The 14,173-nt window shown below is 33.7% G+C and overlaps 4 protein-coding genes across 5 annotated transcripts; 3 read left to right on the forward strand and 1 right to left on the reverse strand.

Annotated features, from left to right (window-relative positions):
- The first annotated feature begins 546 nt into the window (after nt 1–546).
- Nucleotides 547–1,066, forward strand: LOC106332614. Its single transcript, XM_013771097.1, has one exon. The coding sequence runs from the start codon at nt 632–634 to the stop codon at nt 869–871; it is 240 nt and encodes a 79-aa protein (XP_013626551.1). The 5' UTR covers nt 547–631; the 3' UTR covers nt 872–1,066.
- A 2,403-nt stretch (nt 1,067–3,469) lies between these two features.
- On the reverse strand, nt 3,470–6,277 carry LOC106336493 (C-type lectin receptor-like tyrosine-protein kinase At1g52310). 2 transcript variants are annotated; one of them, XM_013775330.1, is made up of 5 exons: nt 5,920–6,277; nt 5,786–5,838; nt 5,290–5,711; nt 4,643–5,207; nt 3,470–4,151 (listed from the first exon to the last, which is right to left on the reverse strand). In XM_013775330.1, the coding sequence occupies exons 1-5, from the start codon at nt 6,004–6,006 to the stop codon at nt 3,626–3,628; spliced, it is 1,653 nt and encodes a 550-aa protein (XP_013630784.1). In that variant the 5' UTR covers nt 6,007–6,277; the 3' UTR covers nt 3,470–3,625. The 2 variants fall into 2 exon arrangements, with proteins under 2 accessions (XP_013630784.1, XP_013630783.1); XM_013775329.1 differs by having other exon boundaries at nt 5,290–5,709; nt 5,781–5,838.
- Nucleotides 6,278–7,957: 1,680 nt separating this feature from the next.
- Nucleotides 7,958–9,157, forward strand: LOC106332096 (60S ribosomal protein L37-2). Its single transcript, XM_013770567.1, has 4 exons — nt 7,958–8,005; nt 8,114–8,249; nt 8,683–8,784; nt 8,914–9,157. The coding sequence occupies exons 1-4, from the start codon at nt 8,003–8,005 to the stop codon at nt 8,958–8,960; spliced, it is 288 nt and encodes a 95-aa protein (XP_013626021.1). The 5' UTR covers nt 7,958–8,002; the 3' UTR covers nt 8,961–9,157.
- A 1,493-nt stretch (nt 9,158–10,650) lies between these two features.
- Nucleotides 10,651–13,626, forward strand: LOC106328132 (proline-rich receptor-like protein kinase PERK15). Its single transcript, XM_013766506.1, has 8 exons — nt 10,651–11,142; nt 11,560–11,913; nt 12,156–12,242; nt 12,321–12,391; nt 12,475–12,551; nt 12,637–12,787; nt 12,857–13,018; nt 13,091–13,626. Exons 1-8 carry the CDS (start codon nt 10,794–10,796, stop codon nt 13,391–13,393), a joined length of 1,554 nt encoding a protein of 517 aa, XP_013621960.1. The 5' UTR covers nt 10,651–10,793; the 3' UTR covers nt 13,394–13,626.
- The last annotated feature ends 547 nt before the right edge of the window (nt 13,627–14,173 follow it).

The following is a 14,173-nucleotide window of genomic DNA, read 5'->3' on the forward strand; positions in this document are numbered from 1 at the left end:
AGTTAAGTCGTCTGGACGACTTATTTTCAAGTCATCTAAACAGACGACTTGCGAGGGGTAGAAACGTAAAAAGAATTCCGTTTTTTTGTTTGGTCACAAGGGGATAGTTGTAATTTCAATAGCCTTTTAGGTTACTTTTGCCTTTGACCCAAGTTGGGGTATTGTTTTGGGTTTGACTCCAAGTTTTGAGTCACACTTGGCAATTCTCCCTATATAAAATTATAAAAGTAATACTTTTTGTCTAAAGAAATTTTAAAATGTAAATTTTAAAATATTACTAAAATAATAAATCTAATTCTCTTAATATTATTAGTTTATTAAAAACTTAATCTATTACATTATCCTTTCTTCCAAATTTATTAATTATACACATTAGATATGCACTAGGACAAATTTCTGACCTCATGGTTTTTGTACAATCTCAAGACGTCCATCAAATCCGTTAGCCACGTGTAACGTTTAAAAATTATGGTTTGGCAAGACGTATCATCTACACAATACTAAAGGATAAATATGCAATTACTCTATTTTAAAATCCAAAAGAGGTGACCAGTATTTATGCTCGGACTTCTCTTCTTGTGGTAAACCACACACACAATAAGAATCTTTAATCATAATTCGAGTGAACAAAATGTGCTACAAAAAGATTATCCCTCTTGTTATTCCACCGGAGAGCTTCCACGAAAACGTGCCGGCAGCAGGAGTGACGGTGTCAACAGAGGTGGTAGTCACCGTCGGTCGCCACCGTGACGGTCGTGGTGAAAAGAAGAAGTGTGTGTGTTCACCATCGACTCATCCAAGATCGTTCAAGTGTAGGTATCATCATCATGAATATCAATGGGTTCCTTCTTCGTCTTCCCTCCCCAAATGACACATCATCATGTAATCAACAACTATAGTCTTACTTTCATGGTTATTTATTAATTTAATCAAAGTAGAATCGTGAATGTTCTGTTTCATTATAAAGTTTATCCTTCCTATCATTATAAAACGATGTTCACAAAGGTTTACAAGTCGACAGCGATCGATGTTAAAGAAATAAGTGGTTACCATGGTTCCGGTATAATTTGTTTTCTCTTAATTACAAAATAAATAAATAAATAGATAATTGATGTTACGTGACGGATCAAACTATATCAAATCACATGTGAACTTAATTTTAGTATACGCCAGTTCAGTTTAAATTAAATAATATCTAAAAATAATCTAATACACATGTTCGGTTATGAGATGTGATCGAGCTATAAACAATTTAGAATGATTAATATAAAATTTTGTTTTTTTGTTTTTTTTTCTAAAGTTTTGGGAGCTGTAGATTAATATTTGATTAACATATGCTCAAAACCGGTGAAAAGATTATGTGGAGATGAATTGGAAAAAAAAAATCACATCTGGAGGCTTATTAGCTCCAAACACAGAGAAACATCAATTGCCACCTTTACTTGCAAAAATATAAATACATAACTTGATATATGAAACAAAAGCAGGACAATAACCAACATCTCCGATAGGACTAAGCAAATAAACTGAATCAAAAAATCCTAATTGACTCATCTATAAAAAACAATGATTTGAATCCTACATAATTAAATAATGAATGAATTTTGTTATAGGGGCTATTAGTTTTACCCAAACCAAATTCGAACAAAAAAAAATTTAAAAATAAAATTTGAAACAAAACTTCGTACAAAACTCAATCTCGGTCTCTGAGTATCTAAAATACACTCTAAATACTTAAAATAGTTTATCTTGATGCATGAATAATTACCTAAAATAATTAATTTGATATATAGTTTGATATTTGGTCATTTTTATGTATTGAAAAGTGCATTTGAAGTTTAATTATAAATAGATTTTGCTTATGAAGTTCAAATAATATTGTTTTATTTTAAAGTTTCAATAATATTTTTACATTTATAGAGTTACAATTTTTTTAATTTTAATTTGTTTATATTTTATTATGTATGATTTTTGTTTGTGCAATGCTTTGGTATGCCATGATATATTTGATATTGTCACGTATGATTGATTGACAAGTAAATACTTTTGAAAGACAACACATGATTTGAAAAAGTCACATACATAAATTTATTGAAAAAAATTGGAAATATATTGTGTTTAGTCAAGTACAAATTAATATTCTTGGAACCGATAATCCGTTAATATCCGAAACCGAAACTATGTTGGGTTCAACCAGATCTTTGACATGTAACTAAATTTGAACTTAATCCAATTAAACTTAAACCGAATGCGATCCGAACTTTTATAATATTTGGATAGAATTGAAATTCATGAATTCAAAAACTCGAAATCTGAATAAATTTCATAATTTAGATTTTTTCCTATTTTTCGATTAACTTTTTATTCAAATTTTATAATTTAGATTTTTAATTAGTTATCTTTCATCTACAGATATGATTGCTAGGCCATTTAACATTTTTTATGACATAATTGATCACATATAAAAATTTATTAACTTTGACTTGGAAATTTTTTTTTTTTAGCCATAGCGACTGAAACTGAAATCGTCAAATAATATTTGATAAAAAATCCATGAGTTTGGTTAACTGTACTCTTCCCATTTTTTCAAGAAGTTCAAAACTTCAAGAGGTCTTTATAATATCGTGGCAAAGCCTCATTTAGAACTATCAGTTCAAAACACAAATCATCGATCCCAATAATATCAGAATGATTTCCAAGCTTTAAAATCAATCTAGATCGATATGAAGACTGTATGTAAAATACTTGGAATATATAGAAAATATATACAAAGTAAACGTACTTTTTATTTTATTTTTTATTTAGGAATTTGACATACAAAACAAATATTTCTTTGTCAATTTTTCAAATTGACAGTAAAATAAACTACTATTTTTTTCTAAAAACAATTTAAAGAATTGAACTTGGGTTGAATAAATAAATGACAAATTTAAACTATCATGCTACTAACTATTTTCTGAAATTTGGGACCCTAAAAAAATTATATAATTTAGGGATCCTAGGCGAAAGCCTTTTTAGTTATGCTTGAAGCAGATGGTAGAGAAAGCCTTTTTGGTTATGCTCGAAGCAAGATCATAGAGATTCCTTTCTGCTAGTCTTTTTTACTGGCAAGGACAATACTAAACCTGGATCAGAGCCGCTGATAGTAACAAGACAAGAGTTCATGGTTACAGGCGCACTGCAGAGTTATCAGTTGAGCAAGATATGTGCTTCAAAAAATCCTCTCATGTGTTTCATTCCCTTTCCTTAGTGAGTTCAACTGTTTTCCTCTGTTTGTATTTTATCTATTAGAGAAGAAACCAAGGTAATGAGATACAGTTAAGGAGATCGAATCAGAATAGCAAAAGCTATGAAGGCATAGTAACCATTTAATAATAAAAAGAAAGAAATGGTTTGGAGATGATAAGGACTACCAGAATTTTTTCTTTTAAATGCTTTGGATATTCCGTAGCCTATTTATAGATAAAATAAACTGTTATCCTTGGTGAATAAGTTCAACTAATTATGCATATCGACGTGGTACACAAGTTATTAGTTTAAGCAGTAAGCCTACAACTTTTAGAAAGCTTCTTTTAACACGACATCGTTCTCCCCTTTGTTCACATACTCTAGGGCTTAAACTAAATTAACTGCTTACTATCTCTGATGGTGGAACCAATAGCTGAAGCTGGTGAACCACATGAGACATCCTAGGCCTCATAGATGGCACATTCTGAGTACAAGCATAAACCAAGTCCACAACTTTCTGAACCACACTCGCTTCCGGCAAACCAGACGTTATAACCGGATCAAGAAGCTCTAACCACCGGTTTGCCTGAACCAACGGTGTAGCCCATTCGAATATGCTCTGCCAACCAACAGAAGAGTTAACCGCTTGTGTCGGTCTACGACCACTCACAATCTCAAGCAACAGAACACCGAAGCTGTAAACGTCACTCTTCGTGGTGAGCTCGTTTCTGTAAACGTACTCAGGTGCGAGGTAACCATATGTCCCACCAGCCATGACCGTTCTCTCTTGCATTACTTCCCATGGGACAAACTTCGAGAGACCAACACCCATTAGATGAGCTCCAAACTCCTCATCAAGCAGCACGTTGCTAGCTCTTATGTCGCGGTGCACCACTTGTGGCTTCACCTTGTCGTGAAGGAACCTGTTCAAACCAAACCCGAACCAAAAGCTTTATCACAAGACTTATACTTATACTTACAATTATATTTATATTTTTAAACATTTTAATTTTTATAATTTATAACTAGTTATATATGTTAAACTATATTTTATACATAAAAAATATATTTTATTTTCAGTTATCAGAAACTAATGTGTATATATATTAATATTAAGAGCACCTCCAATGGAGGTATCTAACATGTGGTTCTTGTGAATATAAAAAAAACAATCAAAAAGGAAGAGAAATTGAGGAAAGTATCTAAATGTAGAATTTTTAAGAGCCTTGTGAGAACTCCATGGGGACAATTGTCTCATTGTAAGTGGTGTAATTTTAATTTTATAAAACCAAATTAGATATATAGCTAAATTGTATTAAAATATTAGTATTCTTTTTGTTTGAGAACCCCTCTAAGGTTCTATGCAATAAGGTTGCTCTATGTAAAAATATATGTTTGTATAAGACTGACTTACGCGATTCCCTGAGCAAGAGTTGTGGCAATGTTCAACCTCATGTTCCAGTCCAAGCTCCTACCACCTCTAGGCACATGATGCAGCCACCTATCAAGCGGGCCATTGGCTATAAACTCATAAACAATGAACCTCTCTCCATGATCATAGCAACAACCTTTAATAGCAACCACATTCGTGTGATGAAGCTTAGCAGCTCGTTTAATCTCAGAGTAGAACTCTTTCTTCCTCTGAAAACTCGACCTCTTCAGTCTCTTAACCGCCACTTTGGTCCCGTCTGCTAAACCGCCGGTGTAGGTTCCTCCGGTTTTCGCGTCCCCGGCGAGGCGGTTTGCTTCGCTGAAGTTCTTGGTCATTGATCTGAGCTCCTCGCTTGTGAATATCTTCCATGACGGAGGAGGAACTAAAGCTGAAGCTGGACTTGATACTTTTCGAGATTTTCGACGTTTCTTGCTGCGTTTGTAGATGAGGAACCACAGTATGATGGCGAATGTGGTGAAGAGGATCAATCCGCTCACGACTAAGAGGATGATTTGATATTCACCGTGACAGTTGCGACATTTGATGTCTGAAAAAAAAGACAGAAACATATACTTAGTTACTTTTTGCTGTCTGAATACTAGTTATAGTGAGAGAAGAGAGTGCACTACCAGAATCAATAGCGCAAATGAAAGCATGAGAAGCGTTACATCTTTCACCAAAGACTTGTAATGAACCGTTTGTCAACACCATACAGATGTCGGCACGACAAGATGAGTTCACGCATCGTGTACGAAGTGGCACTTTAGGAAACATGGTTTGGTTCCATTGAGGAGACTTGGGGTCGGACCAGGTCCAGTTAAAGCCCGAGTTAGAAGAGTTCAGGGTTCTTCCTCCAATCCAACAACTGGTAGCGTTTTCATTGCATAGCTTTTGAACAAAGCTGAGTTCTTTGTTCGATGAAATCGATGCTAAGTGGCCACCAGAGGCTATGCAGAACGTCTCTGACATCTCCCATGAAGTAGAGTTTCTGAAGTAGGCGTAGCATTTCGTTTGGTTCGGTCCAACAACCCAATTGGTAGGGCAAGAAACTGTATAGATTAGACAATAACTCGTCTCAGATATTTTCAGACAAGACTAATTAAAGTTGTAAACTTTATACCTTTGTGAGATCTGTTCTTGAAAGCAGTTGCATTCTGAGCTGGCGATTCGCTAGTTATCTAAAAGCAAATTCAAGATTTGGTATTTAAAGATTTAAAAAATCGATTGAAGAACATAAATTACAGAATGCTTTCACTTACAGTATCAAAGGAGGCGAGATAGAACAGAGACAGACAAGAAATCAAAACCAGAGCTTGTTTCCGACAGAAAGCCCAAGTCAGCTCCATAGCTGCAGCAGCTTCACGGGAAACCCTAGAGAGAATCAACGAAGTTCAGACTCGATTTCACAAATCATAAACCCGTGGACACGCGAAGGAGAAGATTCATCGGAGAATTAGAGAATACAGCTAAGTCATGGCATCAGAAAGGAAAACAAAGACTTTGTGTTGAATGAAGAGTCTGGAAAATTGGGGTTTCATGTAATCGCAGAGGCTAGAGAGAGAGAGAGAGAGAGAAAAAAGCTTTTAATGGCGAATTTAATGGAGCAGACAGTAGACGGACTTCGGACAAGTCAGTGGGTAGTTCGGACATAAAAAATCAAATTTTCTTGTTTCCACCCTTAATTTATATGAAAATACATTTGGCCCCTAAATTACTCTTCTTTTTTTTAACTTCTCACCCTACCATCTACATTATCGATTTATCACACACACTTTCAACTTTATCATAATGTGCTGCTACAAGTTTTTTATTTAGTTATTTGAATGCAAATTCGTGACAAGTGAAACATACAGTAGTGACAAAAAAGGGAGTAAAAAGATACAGTTTATCTTGTAAAAGAATCTTTGGTGATTTTGGGCATAGATCAAAGAAATATTTATCTATAGTCCAAATTTTGAAAACTTAATATACATAAGTTGTATGCTTTCAAATTACATTAAAAAAATTAAAATGTTTCTGATTTCATATATTTTCAAAACCTTTCTTCTGATGACCAACGGTATACATGGATAATGTTTGTATGAAAATGAGAAAACCCAAACTAAATATTCTTAATGAATTTCAACCATTAATCATAATGTTGCAAACACAATTCGTTTGATTCTCTTAATTACCGAATGCATAGGTTAACAGTTTTACAAAAAGCTAAATGAAAATGGACTTACCATATATTTGATATTGTATAAAAAAAAACTAACATAACATATACAATCTAGGAAAAATACGATAAACCGAATAAGATAGTCATTGCCACAAATTGGGTATTCTCAGCTGATTAATCTTTCTAACCAGAGCTTCTGAGAAAAAGAACACCGCAGAAAAGAAATGGGAGATGGAGGCCATTGGTGCAGCCGTAATGTATCAACTAGCTGTTGAACTCAGCAAAAGTTACAATCACCTAAACATGACAGAAAGTAATCACACCTTTTAGAATAAAAATTATTTGTTATGTTTTTAGTTGTCTGTCAATTTTGTTTATTTTTACTACTGATTTGATCAAAAATAAATAAATTTTCTTTGAAAAATTGTCTTTTCTTTCTTTAAAATAAAAGATGCTATTGTATTAATTGATCGGAAAATAGTAATCTTTCTAAAACAAGTGGGAGAGATCTAGTAACTATTAATTAAATATTTTCTAGATTATATAATTACGTATAACAAAATTTAAAAACTTGAGAATAAACTAATCTTTCACTAAGTTATTATGATTATACATACATTTTGATTCGTATAAGATTAGTTGTTTTGAAATCGCTAAAAAATTGATATGAAACAATAGTTTTTCTTTAAAAGTTTTATTCACCGGTTGATAGATCTGATACTGAAATTAACAAATGCGTATTTGAACCAAATGCAATTTATTTTTCCAAACTGGGGGTAATTGACCGTTTTTATAAGAATATCTTAGCTGGAGTAAACGAAGTTCAATTCGACCATTATTTTCGGTACCGCGTCTAAAATATATATAAAATGCTTTTACAATTTCGAGAGAAAAAAAAAACTGACTAGTCTTTCTAAAATCAATTTGGTTTTGAATTTTGTTTCCAAAAAAAAAAATTGTTTTCGGAAAAAGCCCAGCAAAAATACATATGAGCCTTTATGATCCGACAAAACCTTAATGGGCCTGCACGAAACAAATCATGTGTGTTTTTGTGATCCGAGTAAAACCTTAATGGGCTTCTAAATCTATTTTCAAAACCCTAAGATGGAAAACCCTAGGTTTATAAACAGTCACTTCTCCGAGACCGACCTCAAGTGGTTTTGTAACTCGCATCCGCTGCAATGGTGATCTACGATTCCCTCTCTCTCTCTCTCTCTCTCTCTCTCCCTGTCATCTATGTTTCGTATCGTTGATATCAATCGCTGATTTTGGTTTGTGTTTGAGGATTGCAGACGAAGGGAACGGGGAGTTTCGGAAAGAGGAGGAACAAGAGTCACACTCTCTGCGTGAGATGTGGCCGTCGCAGTTTCCACATCCAGAAGAGCCGTTGCTCCGCCTGTGCTTACCCCGCCGCTCGCAAGAGGACCTGTATGCTTCTCTCTCTCTCTCTCAGCTATTCTTGATCCATTTCGATTGAGAAATGGATCGTTCTTCATTTCATTGTTTCTTGAATTAGGTTTTTGTTAGGCACACGAGCCTGTTGTTGTGTTTTGCAAGTTTCATCTATCCCTTTCGTTCATTAGTGCTAATTAGATATAAGTCCAAGAACTTGATGCTATTAGATGACTTCATATCCAGTAATTGACATCTCGTATAAGACTTTTATGTATGTTCTATTGCTATAAACATCATTTCAGATTGGCATAATAGTCTTAGGGTGATGATAGTTAGATATAAATACAAGAACTCTAATCTTTATTCTATATTTTGTTGACTTGGTTACACGTTATGTTTGTTCTATTGCTACAACGAGATGATGTTTTGGATTTGAGGAATCTGATTAGTGTTTATCCATTGTTAGACAACTGGAGTGTGAAGGCAATCCGTAGGAAGACAACCGGAACTGGAAGGATGAGGTATCTTCGCAATGTGCCTCGCAGGTTCAAGACCGGTTTCAGGGAAGGTAATATAATCCTCTATACACAACCACTGATTTTTTTTTTTATTTATTCTTCTTGTTATTAATAAACTAGATTGAATCTGTAAGAAATGATGTTTGTAATTGAACCTTTTCATGTTTTGTCTTGCTTAGGTACCGAAGCCAAGCCAAGGAACAAGGCAGCAGCTTCATCAGCTTAAACACTAGATTTATTATGGCTTCTGAGTTTGTTGGCAAGATTACTCTGTTTTATTATTCAGCATCTGATTACTCTTTATCTTTTTGGTGTGTTTTGTACTCTTCTTATAAAGTTTTGGACTTGAATGAGATTTCTGTTGCAATTTGCAAGTCCTGTATCCTTTGCTAAGTGTGTTTATGGTTTTCATTCATGCGTTTAGTTTTGATGAGTGTGTTTATCTAGCAACGTATAACATTTTTAAGGAATTTCTTAGCATTTAGGGTTTTCTAATCTTTAGTCAGTTTCTTGTTTAAATCTTGTTTGCTTAAAAGTTGTTTTTTTTTTTTTTTTTTAATCAGAGATTTTACTCTATTAAATAATCGGATAAAACAATTTTCATGGTTGATGAACAAATACATTGGTGTTATCAGTTTTATTTTTACAAGTTTGACCAAAAAAAAAGAAAGATCTTATCACTAACTATAATATAAAAATCCTAAGCAATCTGAAAAATCTTTAATAACTAAGTTCAAAAGTAAACAATTGATCAGTTTGCCGTATTACTAAGTTATAAATTTGGTGAAAAGGGTAGTGGTGAATATCGATTTAAACACTTCGTTATTCGTATAAGAGAATAATTCTATGTAAAGCTGTGAAAAGTATAAGATATGGTCTTAGCCCCACGCGGATTGCTTTTGCTTGTTTAATTTCAGAATCCTTCCTTTTTATGATGATGAAAGGTAGTATTTATTTTCCTTGAATCTAAAATATACAAGATAATTGCTTCCCTTGACTATTGCATTCAATAGTTGTCCTCTATTCTCCACCACATAATTTGATTTATATATAAATTACAAGTAAAATTCCGAATCATCATTGTTAGTTAATAAGATATACTTAACAACTGAGTTAGCGCGTAGAAATGTTTACCAAAGTTGGAATGAGCAGATCGGTAAGATAACAATTGTTCTATTCATAGCTAGAGTGATTGATTGAACGACAACACTTTCTAAGATTGTTTTTGGAGGTTTTTCTTACTTGTGTCCATGGTGATTAAAAATATACATACAAATTTATAACATCTTCTTCAGTTACCTCTATTTTATTGTTTTTTTTTTGGAAAAACCCTCTATTTTATTGTTTAATAGATTTTTTTTAAAAAAATATTCAGAAATGTTATTTTTCTTTTAACAATTCAGAAATTTCTCAATGCCCCTTGAGTAGTTAATAATATAGCGTTAATTAAGTTCACTGCCTTGTTAATAAGTTCGTTGCATGGCATTCGTACTTCAAAAATAATTCTAAATAAGTTTTTATTAATGCACTGCTATATAATAGATTAATATTATATTTTTGCGTTTATAAAAATTATATATTTTCCTTCTATTTATAGTTTCGTCTGTAAATATATAAATAATACAAATATACGTTCATTTGTATTTTAGAAAACACCATTATTACTCTGTTATAGAGGATACATAAAAGAAAAATGGTAGAAAAACTCACCAGTATTTATTATTTAGAAAATTATGATAGTTTAGCTTTAACAATTTAAAAGATTTTATAACTTATATACATTTTTGTGCAACTTATAACTTATATACATTTAAAGTTTTAATTTTAGGGATTAAAAGGTAATGTTTTATTGGAATAAAGAAAAAAAAAAATATATATATATATTTAAAAAAAAAACTACACATTTTGCTAGGGAGAAAAATAAAACAGAAAGAATTAGAGACACTGCCAGAAGAATTAACTCTCAAGTGGGGGACCTACCACATGACTCTTCTTTCTTCTTCCTCCTCATTTCTCACTTCCGCCAATGTAACAAAACCAATCATCATAATCTTATCTGATGTCGTCGAACAACACTATCCCCTCCGCCGCTAATCCACCGGACCCTGTGTTTCCCTTCACCCAACCTGCAAACACTACAACTTCATCTCCCTCTCCACCTTCTCCCATCGAACCTTCTTCAACCCCTCCCTTTCCCGCGGCGCGTGCAAGCGACAGAGGCTTAGCGCCAGGAGTACTAGCTGGACTGATCACCGGAGCAGTTCTCGGAGCAACTTTTGTTCTGATCGGAGTTTGCGTCTTCGTCTGTTTCTACAAAAGAAAAAAGAGGAAGTTGCAGAGAAGAAGAGATGCTGAAGCTGCCATTAATGGAGACTCTCCATTACCTTCCTTGTCTGATCCAAAACTAGGTAACTCTTTCTACATAACTCCCGGAAATCTAGGTTTTCTCTCTTTATTTTGAAATAAAATTTAATAATTAGTAGTATTTAATATTCAACTCCTTTGTATTTATTTGTTATGACTGATTCTGAAAATCAGACAGTAACTAGTTGTGTTCTGTTTTCTTGATTCTTGTTTCTTGATTCTTGCTTCTGGAATGTTGATTCTTGTTTCTTGATTCTTGAATGTTGATTCTTGATTCTTGATTCTTGAATGTTGAATGTTGATTCTTGTTTCTTGATTCTTGATTCTTGTTTGTTTCTTGACTCTTGATTCTTGATTCCTGATTCCTGATTCTAGATTCTTGATTCTTGATTCTTGATTCTTGATTCTTGATTCTTGATTGGTTTATGTGAAATTTGATTACTTCAAACATTTTTTTGTAGATAATAGAAACAATCTTCAGCAATGGAATCAAAGTACCACTAGCTCAGACAACGTGTTCACATATCAAGATTTGGCTAAGGCAACAGATAACTTCTCCAGCACCAACCTCATTGGACAAGGCGGGTTTGGTTATGTTCATAAAGGAGTTCTTACGGACGGAAGAGAGGTTGCCATCAAGCAGCTTAAAGCTGGAAGTGGACAAGGAGAGCGCGAGTTTCAAGCGGAGATACAGACCATTAGTAGAGTTCATCACAGGCATCTTGTTTCACTTCTTGGTTATTGCATAACGGGATCTCAAAGGTTGCTTGTTTATGAGTTTGTTCCTAACAAAACTCTCGAGTTCCATTTACACGGTGAGTAAGACTTCCTTGGGTTTGATAAATGGTTTGTGTGGTCGTTTAAATGTGGTTCGTGGTTAGAGCCGGTCATAAGATTTTAGAGACTATAGACAATTTAGTAAAATTATTGATAAAAATTTGTATTGGAAGTTTTATGTTTATATATATATTAACTCTTAAAATTATGGAGGCTTTAGGCTAATGTTTCATTTGGCTATGTCGATGATAGGCTCTGATTGTGGTAAAAGTATTTGCAGAGAAAGGGAGACCAGTAATGGAATGGGGGAAGAGGATGAAGATTGCTTTGGGTGCAGCTAAAGGATTGTCATACTTACATGAAGATTGTAAGTTATGTTCTTGTCTTTGTGTTTGTGTAAGAAACATTTGTTTTCATAGATCGTTTTTTGTCTTGTTTGATTTAGGTAATCCTAAAACAATACACCGAGATGTCAAGGCTGCTAATATTCTTATTGACGATAGCTATGAGGCAAAGGTATTTGTATAACTTGTAAAAGACTACAAACATTTTATTTCTGCTTCACTACTAATGATGTTGTGATATGATTGATTCATCAGTTAGCAGATTTTGGACTAGCCAGGTCTTCCTTAGACACTGATACTCATGTGTCAACTCGGATTATGGGAACATTTGGGTATGTAACGTTCTAACCATATATGCAACCACTCCGACCATAAACAGCTAACAATCTACTGTCTTGTGATATTGTCTGGATGCAGTTACTTGGCTCCTGAGTATGCTTCTTCTGGTAAACTCACTGATAAATCAGATGTGTTCTCATTTGGAGTGGTGCTTCTTGAACTCATAACTGGACGCAGACCTGTTGATAAGTCACAGCCTTTTGTTGATGATGATAGCATCGTTGATTGGGTTAGTTATCTTTTGTGTCCCTAAGCATCAACTTTTGAATAAGCTTTCTAAACTCAACTAATGTTGTAGGCCAAACCTCTGATGATACAAGCTCTAAACGATAGCAACTTCAACGGTCTTGTTGACCCGCGGCTAGAGGGTAACTTTGATATCAGTGAAATGACGAGAGTGGTTGCTTGCGCTGCTGCTAGTGTCCGTCATTCAGCAAAACGCCGCCCAAAGATGAGCCAGGTACTATCAAGTTGAAACCTCTTTGTAACACTTAACCTCATATCAGTCCTCTGAAACTTCGGATCATTGCAGATAGTTCGAGCATTTGAAGGAAACCTATCTCTAGATGACCTAACTGAAGGAGTCACCCCAGGTCACAGCACTATTTACAGCTTAGATGGGAGCTCGGATTATAGCTCAACGCAATATAAAGAAGACTTGAAGAAATTCAAGAAAATGGCACTTGAAAGCCAGACATTTGGTAGCAGTGAATGTAGCGGTTTGACCACTAGTGACAACGGTCAGAACCCATCAGGCTCCTCTAGCATCACTGAAGGTTTACGTACAACGCAAGAGATCGAACCGGAGAAGAAAACGGATAGGACTATAAGTTAAAAACAGAGGATTCTTGATTCTTGGGTAGCTAAAGTCCAGCATTTTGGGATAGGTTAGGTAGGTGTAAACACATTTTTCATTTCTTCGTATTAACGTGTGGCTTCTATGAAAACTCGCATGAGCCTGATTTGGACGTGAGTATTTGTTGGAGACTAGCCAACAATTATTTTATTTCTTTTTAAGTTTGGTGTGAAGTTTATTGAAGAGATGCAAAGCTAGATGCTTTATGATTCCTTATATATTTTTTTGGCTTTAAGGAAAAATAATAGGTTTTTTTTTTAAGTTTGTAGTGAAGTGAAGGTATTTGTTGGAGACGAGTCAGAATTATCATAGCCTCATATGTTTTTCGTTTACTATTTAAAAATAAAATAAAATGTTATTATTATTTTTTTAAATATATTTTTAATATAACATGTTTCTTGTCTAATTTATATAACAAGTTATTTTCCAGTACTTAATGGAGTTTCTACATAATCTACACTATTGGTAAAACTAGTCATGAAAAAAATACTCTTAACTATAGTTTTGACATCAGTATTTTGTTTTGGTTTGTAAATATTTACACATGGACTATTAACAGAGTGGAACTATTCGTTACAATTGAAAATTTCCAGGATAAGTCAGGCTTTTAAAAATAATTAGGATTAGGAGTTTTATTTGTATTTTTTTGTTGTTCACCTATTAGGATTTGTATAGATTTAACAAAAACAATGAGATCTCGTTTAAAACAACAGTCTCATTAAGATTGTTTTTTTTTAATATCTACATTTCGTTGTTGTT

Source organism: Brassica oleracea, chromosome C3, assembly GCF_000695525.1.
Source record: "Brassica oleracea var. oleracea cultivar TO1000 chromosome C3, BOL, whole genome shotgun sequence".
Taxonomy (NCBI): Eukaryota; Viridiplantae; Streptophyta; class Magnoliopsida; order Brassicales; family Brassicaceae; genus Brassica; species Brassica oleracea.